The sequence below is a fragment of the Misgurnus anguillicaudatus genome, chromosome 6, assembly GCF_027580225.2.
Source record: "Misgurnus anguillicaudatus chromosome 6, ASM2758022v2, whole genome shotgun sequence".
NCBI lineage: Eukaryota > Metazoa > Chordata > Actinopteri > Cypriniformes > Cobitidae > Misgurnus > Misgurnus anguillicaudatus.
In genome coordinates this window covers 30746601-30767142 of record NC_073342.2, presented here as the reverse complement: position 1 = coordinate 30767142, position 20542 = coordinate 30746601, and the positions used below count along the sequence as shown (strand labels likewise).

Below are 20542 nucleotides of genomic sequence, written 5' to 3'. Positions count from 1 at the left end.
AAATACTTATTTTCCCCGCTCTATTGTTAATTTGAAGTTGTATCTGTTCATTTGCTATTTAACTCTTTTAAAGAGTGAAAATCGAAAGAAGAACATTCATGTGATGTTATCTAACACTGAAAAAAACAACTTGCACATTACACACTAACAAGTTGACAAACTTTTTTTAAGTAAAATTAACTGCTTTTTTGAAGTACAACTTACCTACTAAAATCAAATAAATTCTACTTAATAATGCATGAAACATTTGTTAAAATTAATAAATTAATGACACTTAATTATTTTATTTTAGAAGTTAGATTTATTCTAATTGTTTAAGTAAAGTCTATTACTTTTTTGAATATTGGACTATTGCTGTCCTAAAAATATTTAATAAATCTTATTAACTGTTGTGTGGTAGATGGTATTAACTGTTTGTTATTTTCTTTAACATAATTGTATGGACTTATTTTCTCTTTGTGTTATAAAGGAAATATAAAACAAAATTCAAACAACTATAAGTCAGTCGTTGAATAAACTTGATTCAACACAGAAACAAATACAAAACTATGTTTTTTGACATGCATTGTCAGTACTGTAGAGAGTAATACAAAAATGTGCTGAACAGGGTTCATGTAAGGAAACACTGTTTATCTCAATGGTGACTTCACAAAATGATAATGTACAACAAAACAACATCAATAATATAAGAGCTTAAACCTTTATGACATTTTATTAACAAATATTTAAGTAGTTAAAGTTCTTATCAGTTCTTATTCTGTGAAAAAGCTTAAAAAATAAAAATATTCAGGCGCAAAGGATTGTGGGTATTCCTTAAAACATCTGCAAATAAATTTAAATTCATTTCACTTGAATGCTTTAGTTTGATGGATTTCATTTGTTTTAAAAGTTGTCAAATGACAAAAGGGAGAAGTGTAGTAGAAATTTGTATTGTTTTTTTATTTTTTATTCATATATTGTTTATTTGAACTTGTATCTGTTCATTTGCTATTTTACACAGAAATGTTTATTGACGATTGCTTAACCGTGAGAAAGTCTTGGACAGAGATAGTTCAACCTAGTAAACATCCTGTGTCTCTGCCGAATAGCACGTGCATATATATGCATACAGGTCAGCAGAATGCAAGAGAGCATTGAAATGTTAGTAGTAACCTTGTGGGTTTACAAAAGAGGAAGTATGAAATGTTTTTTACCTATAAATACTGAGACAACCTACAAGAGCTTTGAGCTTTGTGACAGAAATATACTGTGATCATTGCTCAAGATCTTGTCAAATTATTTACCTTAATTATCTTTATCAAAAGACAAGTCTGCAGTCATTCAGATTCTTTTTCCAAAATAAGGGTGGTAACTGTAATATAGTTCAGTTCCTCTGCGACAGACAAGTTTTGATGAAGGTGAGTGAATTAAGCTTCATGTTAAAACGTTCCTACCCAGTCTCATGTAGATGGGTATAAATAGAACGAAGTGCAATGTATACGCCAAATTCCAATTTGCCATGATACACCAGTTGTTTTTTGTCATTTTATGTATTGGTTTCTCATTTTTTATTTTTTTTAAAACCATTTTCGCTTGGGTTTGGTGTTAGATTTGAGATTTGCTTTAGGATGTCATTTTAAAAAATAGGTTTCTCCATGTTTTTGTCTATTTTTAAGCCATGTTCACTTGGAGTTAGTGTTAGAATTGGGATTTGGGTTAGGATGTCATTTTATGTAACAAAAATTTGTTCTAACCCCAAACCCAAGCGACAATGGTAAAAAAGTAAAAAAAGAGAAACCAACACATAAAACAACAAAACAAGATGAGTCATTTTAAGTCAATGGGAAGCACGAGTTTTCACACGCTATTTATACACATCTCCATGAGACTGGGTTTGTTAAAACCTTTATAATAATCAGCACAGTTTATAGAATACAGAGACACATTTATATAAATGTTTATAGAAACATGTTTTATTTAAATTAATACATTGAAATAAATAAACAAACTCATAGGGCAAATAATACATTTTTATGACCAAAAATATATTTTAAATATATGCTAAATACATTTTGTAGAATTTTATGCACAATTGAATATATTTAGTTTTAACCTTTATATATCAACATATATTTCAAGGGCAAGCAAATACATTTCTAATTTTACATCCCATATGGCAAAAATATATTTTTGCCTAAATATATTTTAAATGCTAAATACATGTTCATTTTATAAAGTATATTTTTAAAGTTGAAAATTAATTTTTATTTTAACCTTTTTTATGTTTACAGGTTTATAAACAAAGATTTTCTTACAAAATGACGTGAATATATTTCCTTGAATATGGAGAGCTAAATATATTTTTAAAGCTTAAAAATAAATTTACTTTTAAAATATATTTCATAATATACAAAAAATGGCCCAAAAATATTTTTGTAAACATATTCCAAAATATATTTTAGCAAATATATTTTTTGGCCATTTTGAAATATATTTTAGAATATATTTTTTTGCCGTATGGCAATATTTATAATACACGTTTAATTTATATAAAAAATTAAATTAACGTTAAATGTGTAAATAAATGTGATTTGTATTTGTATATTCTTCTGTAAACCAGGACTTGACAATTTAATTGTAATGGACAAAATCCACTGCGTGCTGACATCTTACTCCAACATGCTCTGATAACATGTATAGTCCACACATAAATACACAATATATGCCTTATAAGATCAAACAGCCATACCCTGTTTACACAGAGACAAGATTCCCAATCTTGATTCTGAGTCATTCTTGACTCTAGATTTTGAGTCATTGATGCATTTAATGCCTTTTATCTTTCATTTGTTCAAGAATTTGTATTAACTGAAAGCATATTTATGCAATAAATTATGATTTTGTATTTGTCATTTATCTGTGTATAAGAATGTGAATCTTGGCAGAATTAATCTCAAAATTATTTCACCTACAAACACACCACCACCCATCATGATGGAGTTTTATTTTTATTGGCCATGCAGCACATTTCCAGCAATTCGCAAAAAGGAGCTTTGGGAATAAAAATTTCTGAAAGCAGTTAATATTTCTAAAAGTGTCAACTTCCCTCAAACTCTCCCACAATTATTTCCATTACTCTTTTGTTTCAGTGTTGAGGAGTGCAGAGAAGAGGATTCAGTGGTTCCTGTAGGTTGGCTACAAATCGGAAAGTTGGTGGTTCAATTCCCGGTTCCACCTGACCAAATGTCGAGTTGTCCATGAGCAAGACACCTAACCCCAGCTGCTCCTGATGAGCTGGATGGCACCTTGCATGGCTGACACTGCCGTCGGTGTACGAATGGGTGAATGTGAGGCAATGTGTAAAGCATTTTGGATCATGGATGGCCATAGGTCTATGAAAGCGCAATACAAAATGCAGTCCATTTACCAATCTGTGTTTTTGCTTTATGCTTGCATGTTAGCTTTAATCTTAAAGTCCTTGTAATGTCAATCTTGAAAATTGTTTTTAAAAGCATTGTAAATGTTTGAAATATATTGCATGAAACACGCAACAAAGACTGTAAACTATGTGGTCATTGCACTTTCTTTTTTTAATTATAATTTCTAAAGTTTTTCCACAAACCAGCAGATGTCAGTATTCTATCCCTAACACATAGAGCAATATCCAAAAACTATTTAGATCTGATTAAGATCGATATTTAAGTGATATTTTTCTTTTAAAAAATGACACAATGTATGGCCTATAAGTAATTGTGCAGTAAATAGGTTAAAAAACTTGCAAATTCCCACAAAAACACAGCATAAATCTATAGTTGAGAAGTAAATAAAAAAATTATATTTATTTTTTCATATAAAAACACTTCCTTATCGCTCTTTAAACTGTATTTTTACACACCTTTAGAACAACCAAATCAAGACCAGTTTTTTGGTGCATGTTAAGATGTTTAGAGTTTCATGCTCCTGAGATTAAGGTAACACTTGTTGCAAATGTGCAACAACCACAACGCAAATAAAACATACATTCCAAAGCATATTATCATAATTTTTACTCTATTACATTTCATAAATACAAGTTTTTGTCTTACATTTAATATTTAAGTACATTAACATACTTTTAGTCAAGTAAAAGTAGAAATTTTAATGTAATTAGGTATTAAATACATTTAATATGCAATATAAAAGAATACACAGTATGATTATATGCTTTAGAATGTAATTAAGTACATTTTTTCCAATACAAACAACCTTATAAAGCACAGATGCTTGAAAATGTAACTAATGTAACTAAGTATTGTCCACCTCTGCTATCAAGTCCAACTAAATTAAATTTAAGGCTGATAATAGTCAGTTTCACTGGCATCTTCGCAGCAGCCCCTATGAAAACCAGACATTTTGTTAAAAGTTTTCACTCAACAAGGCGAGTTCCAGGGTGGTCACGTCATGTGGAAAAATTACATCAATGCATACCCTCTATTGAGAGGGGGGGGGGGGGGGCACATTCTCGCAGAGGGACACAAAAGGGCTCGAGGCAGCCCTGTGCGTTAATATTTGTTTGCGTGAACTTTCATTATGAAATATTTTAACTGTTGTCCCACCTCTTACTTCTGAAATTTAAATTTATTTTGGTATCGTGATGGGAAAACAAGTGATATGCGCTTTGTGAGTTACCCGAGTTGCCCGAGTAGAATGAATATTTTTTCTCATTAATTTCACAACACAGGGTAACACACAGCTCAGATACATGCAAATCAGGAACAACACACACTTTCAAAAGGCGTTTACCCGACAACCCTCCAAATAACCATTTGGAGACACCATCAGCTGTAACATAGTCTTTCTCAACGGCTTCACGTAGCATGGTGAGGTTGTTAATGGCCGGTTTGATTACCTGTCCATCATGCGTAGGGCTGTTAGTTCTTCTTTGATATCTGCTGTGGTGCTACTAAGAAATACCTCAAATCGATAGTCAATGGTTTCCATTCTCAACATAAGTTTTCCAGTTCCTAGCCAAGGAAAAAGCAAGGCCAACTTTCTGACCATTGGTCCACAGCTTGTGATCGTTGGGTACATCTGTTCCCCACAGGGGGTCATGTTCTCTGAAAGACGTCTCTTTTGGTGCGATGTTGAGCTTCCTTTGCGGTGATGATGAAGGAGTGATCTGTTGGTAGGGTGGGGCACATCGGCCTTTCCACCCAGTAGAAAGATGGTAATAAATGTCTAATCCCCAAAGCCACACAAAGTTCATCTGCGGGGTCGTTCCCATGACATCGGGTGCGTTGAAATAATTTGTACACACAACTCCTCTGTTCGCTTCGGATTGTCTGAAATGTCATGTCTGTTTTTTAGTACAAGGAGTGAATATGCGCTGACAGTTCTGTTTGGCCACTTTTCCAAGATAAATCTCATCTCCCTCACAGTGTTCTCTTACAAATAAACTGTGCACTCGGAGGAACACGAACTGGACCGTACATTTTATCACTAACATTGAACGGCTCATAAAGTTCTTAAAAGTCAGTTTCTTAATATCCACAGGAGGTGGCAGGCGGTTTTGCAAAGTCATGTTCAGAAACTGTGGTGAATAAGCTGATACCAGACATTCAGGAAACAAGCCGGAAACATTTATCATGGGTTCAGGAACTTCATGCGGATTCATTCCCGACTTAGTAATCTTCGAACAGACATAACAGTTTGTGTGATTTCTACTCAAAGCAGTATATTTTGCGTACCAATACATGTTGATCTCGTTGGTGTTCTGATATTTTCCTTCTTTGATCTGCTGTCACTTGCCTTTCTCTTTCTTCTTAGAATCTTCTTGCTTCGTCCAGCCAGGTGGAGTCTCACACACCTGCACGATTGAAGGATCACGATGAATATTTTCTGAAATTCAGCCATTTTACTTTTCTAGATATTTTTATATAAAGTCAGGACAGGGCTAGCTAATCTTACCTATGATATCTTCTGAATTAAAACTTTCCTAACTCCAGAGGAAGAAAATAACAAACACAGTAAAAAGTCTTCCGGGTCCACTCACTTACCCACACTTTCTCTGACCTAGATTAAATAAACAGATTCACTTCACTGTCCTGAATAGAAACAAACAACTGTTTCTTGATGTGGCTGAGATGTATCCACGAAAGTCGTTCTGCAATCTTTACTGCTGTTGGTGTGGTTATAAGAACTTGATAAGGGCCTTCCCACTTCTGGCTACCAGTTCTTTCGTTTGATGACTTTGATAAAGACGTAGTCACCAGGCTTTACAGCTGCTTCCTGTAAGACAGAGAGAGAAGAAAATCTGGCAGTATGTTTGCTTGTAACACTTCTCATTTTGAGAAAATTGCTTTTAAATAATCACTAAAGTTTTATTCTTCTTCATTCTTCTGCAAAGGGGAGGTTAACAGGGACATTCCAAACTGTCTTCCAAAAATGATCTCTTATGGAGTAGGTCATTTCAGGGTAGAGTTATTCTGATATATAACTTCACTAAATCAATACAGTTTCATCCATACATTTATTTTTTTCCCTATTCTTTACCGTGACATTTATTTATTCCACCAGTCCTGCAATTTGTGGATGATATGCACAATGATCCTTTAAAGTGATGTCTAGGGCTATGGCTAGACGTTTTATTACCACATTCACAAAATGGGGACCAGTATCACTATATATTTTCTCAGGAATGCCATCAGTATTTGTATGGACCACTCTGATTCAATTCAATGAAGTCCATACAAACATTCTGAAAAGGGTATTCTGGTTCCGGGAATTTACCTCTCAGTAGTCTCACATTTCCTTGTGCATTATGCTTTATGTATATAGTACATGCTTTACAAAAAAATTGTTTTAGTAAGAATTAAATCCATAGATTATAAAATGTTCCTCGTATAAAATGTTCCTCTATTACTTTATACTCCCCCCTGTTGAGACATGGGCAAAGCCCATGGCTCAAACAATTAATTATGAGTTATTGACTTTCCCGTAGAGGTCTTCATACCTCTCTGTTCCCATTGTTTTTCTAATTAAAAAACAACAAATAAACAACCAACCAACAAAAAAAAAGCTTTAAACAAAAATTGAAAAGGCTGACTAACAACTGTTTGTACAGTTAATGATTGGCCTTTTTCCAAAAGACATGATTTTTTCAAAGCTATTTTTCTCTGCAGCTTGTGCTGAATGTGTATTTAGCAATCTGAGCTAACCACAGCATATCTTGTGATAGTTTTGCCTGCGCTATCTTTATAACACGAACCATCTACAAACCACACTTCTCCTTTTTTTAATGGCTTGTCTTTTAGATCCAGTCTGGCCAAAACCAATTGATCTGTTAGTTCAGTACAACAATGAGGTTCTCCTAAAATTGCTGGGTTTAATATATTACACCTCTGAATGGAAATGTGTGGTTGTGAGATTAGCACGATCATACAAGACATATGTCGAGCAGGTGATAAGAACTTCAGTTTAGTTTTTAAAAGTAAAATATCTACAGCATGTGTAATTAAAAGTGTCAAATGGTGAAATAATTTCAGCTGATACTTCTACAGCCATTGCTGCTGCACAAACTGCTTGTACACAGGGTGGTAGTGCTGATATACCATAACATATCTATCTACAGGTTGTGCCATGTTTTTGTAACAACATGGAAGCCTTTAATTTCATTTTTCAAACTACGGTTTGCACAAATTGTTTAGTGCGATTAAAGCTAAACACAGTGGAAGAAACTAATTCTTGTTTGATCTTATCGAGAGCACCATTCGCTTTCATTGTCCACTGAACTTCCTCTTTTAATGCAACTTTTTGCAAAAGATCTTGTGCTTCCTCTAAATTTCTCACGTCTAGAGTGTAATAATATTCTGACTGAGAGCTGTTATAGCTGTCTGGGTTTTTATTTGAAGAATAAGCAGCTTGCATGCCTCCTTTCCCAGAAATTAAACTAATACATCAAATTTCTTCCTAACAAATTAACAGGGTATTTTTGGCGATATGACTACAGGGTCATAAATATCTTTGATTTTTGCTATTCCTGAAATGCAAATAGTTTGAAATGATTTTTCTTCTTTTTGTCATGTGAAATTTTTTCTACATGTCTCGCCCAGCTTTTTAAATCTGTTAAGCTGGCAGTGTCAAAAGCTACAAAGTGTTTTCTGATAAATCCAGATGTTTGTGAACGGTAACCCTGCATCAGAGCATTTTTTTTCATTGCTACTGATATGGACCCTCTGGAATATCAGCAAACACAATGCCACTATGCGCTTTTAATTATTTTTCAAAACGCACTGCAAAATCATCTACCAGTTAATTTTTTTTTTTGTTTAACTTCTGCTAAAGCTCAATAGTTAGCCTTTCTCTTAAACATGGTTCTCATGTGTTCCTATATAGGGGCTCAAAAGTTTTGTAAGTTGGCATCATTATAAGGTACTGCCTCTCCATTTACATTCTTAAAACATCAACAACAATTTCTCATTTTCACAAATTATTACTCGATCCACGCAGTCACAAATTATTAGCAATCATAAATTCTTAGCAATCACAAATTATTACTCAATCTAAAATCATTAGCGATCCTAAATTATTCAGAATCATATTCTTATTACTCGATCACAAATTATACAATTGGCAATCACAAATTACACAATTAGCGATCCCCGGGGATTCAAAATGCAATACAACAATGCAACAATACAACTTTCTATTCACAGATAAAAAAAACACTCAATGAGCCTACTTCAGCGTACAACTATTTTGTTAACACCGCTAGATTTCCAGCACACTGAGCACATCACAAACATATACACAACAAATAACGCAGCAAAAATACAGCAGAGTAAACACTTCAGGGTTTATTCTCAGCAATTTCTCAGTAAACACTTCTGGGTTTACAACACTCAGTAAATATTTCAGGATTTACTATCAACAGGGCAATACTTCAGGATTCCCTTAAAAAAAAAAACAGAATAAAGACTTCAGGGTCTACTTTCTGGGCGATACTTCAGGATCCCCTTTAACTACGACAACAGAACAAACACTTCAGGGTCTATTCTATTAGTAAACACTTCAGGGTTTACTTTTTGGGTGATACTTCAGGATCCCATAGTCTTGTTACAATACAAAATCAACTCACCCAATTCACTGCTCCTGATTTGTGTCTTGCTTCGAATTCTGTCAATCCGGGATCATCAGCAGAGGAAACCTAAGTGCCGGCCTGGCGAGGAATTCTCACCTCCCAGGACTTTCTTTGAATTCCTAGTTGAATTCGGCCGACGTCGGGCTTCGACTTGTCTCCTCCACTGCTGATCTCCGGGTATGTTGGAAGCCGGCTCGAAGGACCAAAACGTTTATTCAACTTATACCTTAACAATAATTAGGACACGTCAGACCAAGAATAAAGGTTTAATTCTCGCGTGGGAAAGAACCAGAGATTTCTTCTCAAGAAATGCTCAAGCTGTCTCTCTCCGATTCTTTGTCTGCAAGCTCATTTTATTTAGATGAGTTGACACCCACAAAGTCAAAAACAACATGCGTCATGAATGTAACACGTACACACAAATCTATAAACATCTTAAACTAGACTATGGGTGAAGGCTGTGCATTAACTGGATAAGCAAAACTTTCCACCACCCCAAAACTTTAAAGGGTGGGGGGTGTTTTATTTGGATCCCCATTAGCCATTACCAAGGTAGTGGCTATTCTTCCTGGGGTCCAACAAGTAAAAAACAAAGTTACATTACATTACATTACATTAATACATGACCAAAAAAAGAAAAACTAAATAAAAACAATACAATTAAATATACAAACCCTATATTCATCCAAAACATCACAATCAGCAATTTATTGAATACTGTACCATTAAATAATTCTTTAAAACTTTTTTAAACCTCATTTTACTTGATAAAAACATGTAATATCCGATGGCAATTCGTTCCATATTTTCATTCCTCTATACATTAGTCCGGTGCTTGGCATTAGTTTTTGAAACAGGAAGCAGGAAATATTCCTTTAATGCATGCCTGGTGTTAAAATTATGACTAACATTACTATACAAGAATTTAGAGTACAATACATTTGGGTCTCTCGATACTGAAATGTTTCTTATAAAACATAGCAAAGAAAAAAAGGTGTTAAGATTAAAAGAACAGTATGTTGCTATAAGGAAGAAGCAAAGTATTTGGTAATAAAGAAACATATCCATAAATGGTAATAAAATAATTTTCTCCAACAATAACACTTGTTGCAAATGTGCAACAACCACAACGCAAATAAAACATACATTCCAAAGCATATTATCATAATTTTTACTCTATTACATTTCATAAATACAAGTTTTTGTCTTACATTTAATATTTAAGTACATTAACGTACTTTTACTCAAGTAAAAGTAGAAATTTTAATGTAAGTATTAAATACATTATAATATGCAATATTAAAGAATACACAGTATGATTATATGCTTTAGAATGTAATGAAGTACATTTTTCCCAATACAAAGAACCTAATAAAGCACAGATGCCTGGAAAATTTAACTAATGTAACTAAGTATTGTTCACCTCTGCTATCAAGTCCAACTAAATTAAATTTAAGGCTGATAATAGTCAGTTTCACTGGCATTTTTCGCAGCAGCCCCTATGAAAACCAACCATTTTGTTAAAAGTTTCCACTCAACAAGGCGAGTTCCAGGGTGGTCACGTCATGTGGAAAAATTACATCAAAGCATACCCTCTATTGAGGGGGGGGCGGGCAAAACTCATTCTCGCATAGCATAGGGCAACCAAAGGGCTAGAGCCGGCCCTGCGCTTTAATATTTGTTTCCATGAACTTTCATTATGAAATATTTTAACTGTTTTCCCAACTCTTACTTATGAAATTTAAATTCATTTCGGTATCGTGATGGGAAAACAAGTGATCCGCGCTTTGCGAGTTACCCGAGTTACCCATCGCGTGTTGGTAAATGAGTCATTCTACGAAACGTGTGCCATTTCCACTTTGCAATTGTGCACATTTTCATTAAGAACAAACTTTTTTTTACTTACAACTTTAAATATTATGTTAATCCTCCAAAAAAAAACATATTTTCCCACCTGCAGGCACAAAATCCTTAATAATATTATCAAGTTTATTCTGGCAAGGGAGTCTTTTTTTACCACCCCGTCACAGACAATATGTATGCCATAAGAGTAGTAAAACAAGAAATATATTTTAAAATCTAATGTTTTCCTAATAGTAAAATGTCCCTTTTTTGGAAACCATCAATAGAAAGTCTGTAATTTATTTTAAATAATTTTTCTTAGTTTTTTAATCTTGAAATATGAATTTGACATTTCAATACACTTAAAAATACAAATAAAGTTACATTTATTTGATTAGTCCAAACAACAAGAACATCATTCAACATTAATGTATGTAAAATGTATTTATTTTACATACATTTTTAACAAAATGACCCCGTGACGGCGTGGTAACTGATGTCACGGAGTGGTTCACTGTGACAGGGTGGTATGGACAAAGTGTGTATCTCTATGGTATGCTTATTTTAAACTTTATAAAACTGGGGAGGGAAAAAATTAACATTGGAAATTTAATGAAAAACTTTGGAAATGCTCTGAAAAACAAAAAAAGAGCATCATTACAGTGACTGGGAGAGTTGCATCCACACATCCCTTTGGTTTTCCATGTGGCGGGATGTCACATGCTGTGGTGATTGAATGATTTTGAGCACATCATCGAAGAGATACCACAGCAAGTCATCTTTTGGAGGCCAGAAGAACCTGTTGACACCTACACAGTGCACACACTTTACCAAGGCATGTGTTTCATCTGTCTACATGATGATCCCAGGATAAAGGTCATTGTCATGTTTAAGCATGCACCACTTCCCAATGAGATCTCAACTTTTCCAAGTAATTGCTTCTGTTGGCACCTTTTGGGCTGTCATGTTAAAAGTAAAATGCTGCGTTGTAAAGCATTGACATCTCGGATGCTTTTGTGTGAAGCACATGCAACTGATTTCCAGGTAAAGGATTTTTCCTGGAGTTGATGTGACCACTTGATGGGTTTTCATTGTGGATGGCACTTGCCTGGCATATTTTCCATTGCCTGCTCAACAACTTGAGATGATACATAAAACAACTTAACAGTTGTAGATGTTTCAGTTAGGGCCTTATATAGCTCATGGGCATCGGGTATGTCGCAGCCGTTGGGCACCAGCTTGTCCACTATTCTTTTCAAGGTTCCCCCAACACCGTCAGGGGCCCCCTTGCCATGGCTTGCCTCAAAAAAAGTACCACGTTCCACTCTTTTAAACCTCGTCTTGCAAGCTCTGTGCTGAAAAGGAAAAAATTTCCTTTCTGTTTGTATTGGGTACAAGGTCCATTATTCAGGAAGATACATCTGGGTATGTGGCTTGCAGGTAATTCAGCTCCGGTTTCATGTGTTCCCACATGGGGGCTTTTGTGTTTGGAGGGTGACACTTTCATACCTGTCAAGTTTTGGATTTGAAAATAAGGGAAATTTTCCGGCGCCCACCGCGAACAGTCCCACCACCAACCCAAACAAGCTCCAGTATTCCTTACATTTTAAGACTGGTGAGGGCCGGATAATATTTTTTAAACCTAAGTGCTGATAAATGTGTTAAAATTAACTAAAAAAACTAATTCATTAGCAAGAAAACTAATGAAACACACAGCTCTGTAAAAACTACATTTCATAAGTCACACTCACACTGTGTACATACTATACACACAAATTTCCATCTGTACAAAACCCAATGGCCTTAGGCTGAAAAGCCTTATTTTAACTTCTTTTGCATTATACCTTCATGCCAAAATTATTTATAAACCATTCACTTTTCTTTGTAATGAGAACTGTCATTTAGAAAATGAAAAATGCTAGATGGGGCAGTGGCCCAAACCAAAAAGGGCACTTAGACAAGTGATTACAAGTGATTATAATGGGAAAATATAATAACAAGAATTAAAGTGTACAATAGATATTCAATATGATTTATCTGCTGGCTTGATGGAGCTTTGAATCAATGTTTGCAATGTTGAACTGCCTTTACCAGCCTCCCTTTCTGTTCTCTGTCTTTATTTTGTGAAGGCATTGGTGTTTTTTGTATTTTTTGTCTACAAAGTGTGCCAACAACAGCAAATTTAGTGTTTATGTTAGCTTAGATCTGACCGGGAACATTTAATTCATTAGACAAGCATTGAAACGATAATAATGTGGATATTTTGTTGCTGTTTGCTTGCTAACTTGTTAGCACTTTTAGAACACCGACAGTAAATCATTTACCGAAGAAATACGTAAACAAACTTCCAAATTAGTAATTCTGCGGTTTAACAACTGATATAATGTAATAAATCTACCTGTTAATGTAAACTTCAGACAGAAACTGTCGTCTTCGTTCTCCAGGCAGAGAGTGCACACAGAGATGCTGCGGAGCGGGTGGGAAAACCCGAAGTGGATTAGCGGGATCAGTGGATCTTTAGCGATCTGGGATTGGGAATGTTTTTTATTACTCCGCCCGGGAATTATTATTTTTGTAATAACGCAGGTTAAAATACGGGAGATTTACGGGAAAATACTAATATGGGAGGACGGCGGGAAAGAAGGGTAAAATACGGGACTTTCCCGGCCAAAACGGGATACTTGACAGGTATGCACTTTGCTAAAACAGATGGGCTCTTTTTCACCACCTATGTACAAAACAGAGTCAGAGGAAAGGTGTCCAGACTGTGCTTCCTAGCCTTTGCTTTCTCTTTTCTCTTCTTGTTCTGCTTCCTCCACTTTTTACGCAGCTGACGTTTGCCCTTTCACTTAGATCACTAATCTTTTTTTTCTTGCTCTACATCACGTCTCAATCTCTGACGCTCACTCTCTAGATATTTTTGCTTCCTCTCAGTGAGTGGGTGGGTGGGTGAGTGAGTGAGTGAGTGAGTGAGTGACATAATGATTGAGTGACATAATGAGCGAGTGACATAGTGAGTGAGTGATTGAGTGACATAGTGAGTGAGTAAAAGAGAAAGCTAGTGAAAGAGAGAGTGATTGTGTGACATATGAGTGAATGAATAAACAATACAGGGTTAAGTTAACAGATAAAAAATATTAACCTATCAGAATCCTTAATTCTTCACATTCAATTGGGAAGCAGAACCACCCCGTCACATCCCTTACCATCACGTCACAATAAAACATGTGACGGGGTTGTAAATATCATCCCAAAATGGCCGCATGTCTCCCATGTGGTCAAGTTCCTCACCTAGCATACATGCATTCTATCTGAAATATATTTTTATTTGCATTAATAGTGTAAAAAAATATCAAAATTAGTTTTCCCTCTCTATTTTGCGTGAGAGGGTGGTTGGTTTGAGTTTGACGGAAGCTGCCTAACATGAAAATTCAACATAAAGAATGTAGAGGAATGTCAGTACTTTTTTTTTCTTGGTGGCAACAAGGCTCCATTCATTTAAAGCAACAGTACATTTTTTATAGATAAAACAAGTTAGTGTGAAGGGGTGGTAAATCAAATTGAAGGAGGCACACAAATCATACAATATTTACAAAAAATAAGCTTTATTTTGAATAAAATATATCTTATGTGAAAAGGGACACAAATATAATTCTGAAAATATTTTTTTAAATGCATAACTTATTTGGTAATATTTTGGATGCAAATGTTATGTTGGTCAAAACTTTAGCATGTTGGATGCAAAATTTTTAAAAATAGTATGTTATTCTTTAAGAATAGTAATAGTGTTAACAAGAACACTTCAATAAATAACTTAAGGGTTTGTAAGCACATTTTAGGACATTTTTTGTGCCTTATGCATCATCAAATGTTGTGGACCCAAATGGCACCCGTTTCATAAAATGAATCAAATGTGTTACAGTTTGCTTTGCCGATCGTAAACGCGATAAGGAAACCGTTTGCCACCCTGACCATTAAGTGCCACAAAAGTGACAACTTCATGCTAAATGCTTTCCTTGTACAAATCTGACAGGATGTTCTCAATTATTCAGTTCCTCTGTGAGAGTCTCTCTCTCTCTCTCTCTCTCTCTCTGTCTCTGTCTCTCTCTCTGTCTCTCACTGTTAATAGTGGCGAAGTGAAGCCTTCTTGAATCAGCAACGCTTTCAGTAGGCTACAATTATTTTGGAAAATATCACAGAGGTCGCAGAGAACAGTTTTGATTACGGTGAGTCAATTTAAGCTTTGCTAAAACCAAAATAATAATTAGCACAGTAGAATACACAGACACATTTATATGAATAACTAAGATGTATATTTACTAGTCTAAATTAAGTACGGATATAGATTTAACTTAGTATTATAAAGTTTTCACTTCAACTCATTTATTCTTCGTAAAGTTTGACTTTAGAGAAATTTATTTTTGCTGAATGGGAACAGAGGTCACAGAAATTGGAAGTTCTACTCTCCTTTATTCTTTTATTCGATTATATAACTAAAACATTATATCTATAACATATATTGATAACATTTCAGAGAACAAAGAAACCTTTAGTTGGTTAAACAAAACAAAGTTTACTCTGCAAATCTACAGCTTAGGATCTATGTCAGTTTTAGTTTGTCTTGTTGAACGAGCGCCAAGATGGCCTATAGCTCTCGATCAGGGGTGTCAGTTTGTGTTTAAAAGTGGTGGGGACAAAAGATCAGATAAAAAACATTACTGCAGGACGGGAAAAATATTGCATAATGGTGCATCAAAAATGGGCATGGCCAGTCAACAACATGAAAATACTCAGCATAAAACCCTTAACAATGTCGACTGCAGATGTAACAGTCCCTGAAACACCAGCTCAACCGAACAGTGCTAAAGCACCATACTGTAGAAAACAGCAGCGTGTTTAGTCAATGATTACAATGAAATTCATTATATATGTGAAAGAAAACACACCATAAGCATACAACGCAACATATGTGACCCTGGACCACATAACCAGTCTTTAGCATCGCTTGATTTTTCAGAACATTTTAACCAAATGCTTTTAAAAAGTGGTGGGGACATGTCCCCAGCGTCCCCAGTGTAAATAACACCTATACTCTCGATTCATTTCACGCATTCAGTTACCTGAAACACCAGGCAGACAAAAAGGACATATACAAAATGAATTTTGTGTCACAGTTGATTGAACATATAGCAGCAGCACGCATAGGTCAATGATCGGTGACTGTCAGTGCCACATGCCTCAATCTCAAAGCGCTTTAGATGAACGGGGGAATCTCCTCAACCACCACCAATATAACTGAATATCATCAGCATAACAGTGATAGCTAAAACCATGTTGACGGATGATGTTGCCAAGAGGCTGAATATACAGAATGAATAGTAATGGGCCAAGAACAGAGCCCTGTGGGACACCCTGTTTAAGTAAGACAGTAGGAGATTTGAAATTGTGTATGAAGATGTGATATTGCCTGTCCGTGAGATAAGAGGAAAACCAAGATAGTGCAGAGAGGCCTGATATGCCAAATTCCGCTAAGTGGGAAAGTAATCTCTTATGACACACAGTATCAAAGACAGAGCTGAGGTCTAATAACAGAAGTATAGAGAGATGTCATGTGTCTCCAGTGAGTAAAAGATCATTAACAACCTTTATTAGCGCAGTCTCTGTGCTATGCTGTTGGCCGAAGCCAAATTGAAAATATCGAAGAGGTTGTTACCAGCTAGGAATGACTGCAGCTGAAAGGCCACAGCCTTTTCTATGAACTTTGATACAAATGGCAGATTGAGAATATGGCGGTAGTTGGAAAAGTCTGCCTGGTCCAGATCTTGTTGAGTATGTGAGTAACATCAGCAGTCTTAAGTGATGCAGTTACAGTAGAGGAGATAAATAACATATTAATGAGGTGGGAGATAGAGGCAGAAATTGTCGATGTACAGTCCTTTAGCAGGAAAGTAGGTGCAAGATCAAGAGTGCATGTTGAGGAGTTCGATTTTTATATTAACACAGTGATGAATGAGGAATTGGTTAGAATAGGGTTGTCATAGAATTATTAGATTGAGATTTCATATGCTCATTGGTAGTTGGTTCCTCACCAAATTTCGCATACAGAGTATCTAGATTTCCCTGGAAATGGTTCAGGAAAGAGCAGCACAAACAAAACAGTACAATAATCCAGCATGGAGCGGCAGCCAGATGCGCACAGCGTTCCCAAATCGGAAATGATAGCGCCTCAAGACCCCTGGTGAGCAAACCGAAGGAGACATTGGGGATGTACAAATGAAATTTGTTTGATATTTGTGTGCAGCAGGGTGCGATCTTAAGATACCATTAGGATCCAAGAAAATGTGTATTCTGAAGTTTATTTATATGTACCGTGTGTGCATATGCATGTGTATGCATTATGCATAGTAGGCTATACTCATTAAAAGTTGTGTGCAGTATTATGGGTAAAGGCTATAATCTGAGTCAAATTATAAAGTTGCTGAAAATCTAATAATGTTATTAATTGTCAAATGAATCAGACAGATTTTAATCTAAGAAAAAAATGTATTGAAGCAAATTAACACCAGTTTATATACAGAATACAGAAAACTTGTAAATGTTTTTACTGCATCATGTATATAAATAATATGCTGCCATCTAGTGACCAAAAACTGAGTCAGAACCAGGTAAGTGAAAAAACATTGCAACAAAGTTCTTTTGTTTGTGTCTCTCTAGAGTCTAGACTAATTATGGGAACTCCTTTTTCTATATTTTTTTACACTATCAAAGCATTTACCCCTAACTGATTTACTGCAAGAAAATCAAACATTAAACAAGATACTAAGTGATGTAAAACTTCAGTGTTTATCTATAGGAGTTAAAAATTTTATTTAAGAAAATGGAAGATAGCTTAGCAAAACTAAAAATAATCCTTAATGTAAGCCTTTCATCAAAATTTCAAATGTATAACAAAAAGGAAATCACTATATATAACTTAAACGTCTTAATGATTAAGGTTCAATACTGAAAAATGAATAAATCTAGTGTAAGGAACTTACGTCTATTAACTGGCTGAATTACTTTATTTTTAAGTTCTTAGCACGAATCACATTCAAATATATTTTCTAAATGTGTCATGATAAACGCAACTCAAATAACATTTCGTATTTTAAAATACACTAAAGGGAAATACGCTCATAATGAGCTGTGTGCAAGTCTGAATTTGCGTTATTTGCGTAACTGCTTCTCTTCTGTGCACATTTGCTCTCTAAATGAGAGAGATATCCAAAACAATATTTCTACTAATCTGCATATTCATTCATTGACAGGTGCTGAAAATGGAAACCAAATACCTGATGCTTATTGCCTTGGGGACAGCTGTGATCAGCAGTGTTCACTGTTGCCCTCAACAGTGTACCTGCACTGATAAAATTAGCCATCATTTTGTAGACTGTGCCTACAAAGACCTTCTGGAAATACCTGTGGGTTTGCCATCCAACGTTAGCACCCTGAGTCTTACAGCTAACAAGATAAAAGTGCTGAAATCAAAAGACTTCATAAATTTGACCAAGGTGACCTCTTTTTGGATGGCACACAATGAAATTGTAACCGTGGAGAGGGGCACGCTGGCCTCAATGATTCAGCTGAAGAATTTGGATATGAGCTACAACAAAATCATCTATTTTCCATGGGACGACTTGAGCAATCTCACTGCTCTACAGTTGTTCAAGATGAACAACAATGAAATGACCAATATACCCAAGAATGCTTTCTCCAACCTAAAAGATCTGCGTTCGATCCGCATTAACAATAACAAGTTTACCACCATTGTGCAAGGAACGTTTGACGCTCTCACATCCATGTCTCACCTCCAAATCTTCCACAACCCCTTTGTTTGCTCATGCAAACTTGAGTGGCTAAGAGATTGGATTGTCAAATCCTCAATCTCCATCCCTGATAAAGACAACATTGTTTGTGAGGCCCCTGCCTTCCTCAAAGGTGCCACTGTTACTAGCATGCCCAAGTTGGATTGCAAAGCCCCCTCTGTGTCCATCGCATATCAACCAATCATTGACAACACAGAACTCTATGAAGGATATATGGTCATCTTGAACTGCGAATCAAAAGGAAACCCTAAACCTGATGTCGCCTGGGAGATATACTTAGGAAACCAACTGATTACATTCCCTCTGCCCCACATAGTTGAAAAAAGGGAGGTTCCTATAAATGGAGCACTCACAAACACACGATTCCTCGTGTTTCAAAACGGCACCCTGATTATTCCTCACATGAGCAAAAAGGAAGAGGGAAATTACACCTGCTCGGCTGCCAATGACATGGGCAAAGCCACGCACTCCGTTAGGTTGGACGTCGCCTGCACAAAAAACCATGCCATCAATTCTATGTTGGACACAAAAGCCGCCGGCAATGTGTCTGGAGACAAGCTCGATATTTTCGAAGGCAAATGCAGAACAAATGTCAGCTCGCAGTACATCTCCAACCACGCTTTCAACCTCAGCTTGAACAAGCTTAACCCTCATGTGTTGTTCATATTTTTGTTACTTAGACAATGTTTGTGGGTCTAGTGGATCTCCAATGCAATCCAACGGTACCAATGCAGTCATACAAATTTATGTATAAATTGGATTTCAATGGAACTGGTGAAAAATCAGTCACAAACAGAATCTGACAATTTAACAACTGCATAATGAACACTGTATACAAGTACAACATTACAGCTACAGTAAACTCATTTGGGACATTTATTCTGCAATAGCTCACTGTAGCTATATAGCTATAAATGAATAAACTATTAAAAACAGTCAATACAATAATAGGCTACATTTATAACACAAAACTGTGTATTATACTAGGGGAAAAGGTAAAAAAAACTATATCTAACAAAATAAACAAACACAACACATGTTTTGCAGTGTTCATGGAGAGCACAGGCCTGAAGAACTGAAATAGCATTGACATGAGGGTGAGAGTAATAATGACCGAAAATCTGTTCTCGGTACAATAAGTTTGTGTGTGTTTGTTTGTTTGTATTGTTTTGACTTGATGAACCATTAAAAAGCAAGACGTGATGCAAGAATAAGTGCTGAAAACATTTAGATAATTCATATGAACTTCATTTTTAAAAACTCTGCATTGACACTGTGTTGTTTCTTTATTAACCTGTAGCCTATGGCAAAATGTCTTTTTAGGAAAAATTTCTTTTATAAATAAATAAACATACAAATATATCAAATGAAAGAACAGACCCTCTGCTTTCAAACAAACAAACAACTAAACAAAAACAGAAAAAGTTTCATCCTATCTTTATTTGTTCTCTTTTTATCACCTCTCAGTTATGGGTAGGTTTAAAGTTTCAAATAATCATCAAAAAATACATGGAGTTTTTACTGTTTTTCATTAGTTGATGCTTCAGATTTTTTAAAGTTGGGTAAGAGCGCCACCTAGTGGATAATAGCGGAAATATAGATCATCGCAAAAACTTAGCAGGGATTTTTTTTCTTAATTAAAGAGATAACTTGTCAATGGCGGTGAAAAGGTTAAATATTGAAATTAAATCAACAACAGATTTATAAATAAAAAGGTTTAATAGTACTGACTTAAAGT

At 35.3% G+C, this 20542-nt stretch overlaps 1 protein-coding gene across 1 annotated transcript; it reads left to right on the top strand.

Moving 5' to 3' along the window:
• Window positions 1-15120: 15120 nt before the first annotated feature.
• On the top strand, window positions 15121-20116 carry LOC141364199 (immunoglobulin superfamily containing leucine-rich repeat protein 2-like). The gene is made up of 2 exons (XM_073868279.1): window positions 15121-15165; window positions 18247-20116. Exon 2 carries the CDS (start codon window positions 18256-18258, stop codon window positions 19501-19503), a length of 1248 nt encoding a protein of 415 aa, XP_073724380.1. The 5' UTR covers window positions 15121-15165; window positions 18247-18255; the 3' UTR covers window positions 19504-20116.
• Window positions 20117-20542: the final 426 nt, after the last annotated feature.

What these genes read in the sequence shown, in the direction of transcription:
- LOC141364199 (XM_073868279.1), top strand. Translation starts at nt 18,256, where the DNA reads ATGGAAACCAAATACCTGATGCTTATTGCCTTGGGGACAGCTGTGATC.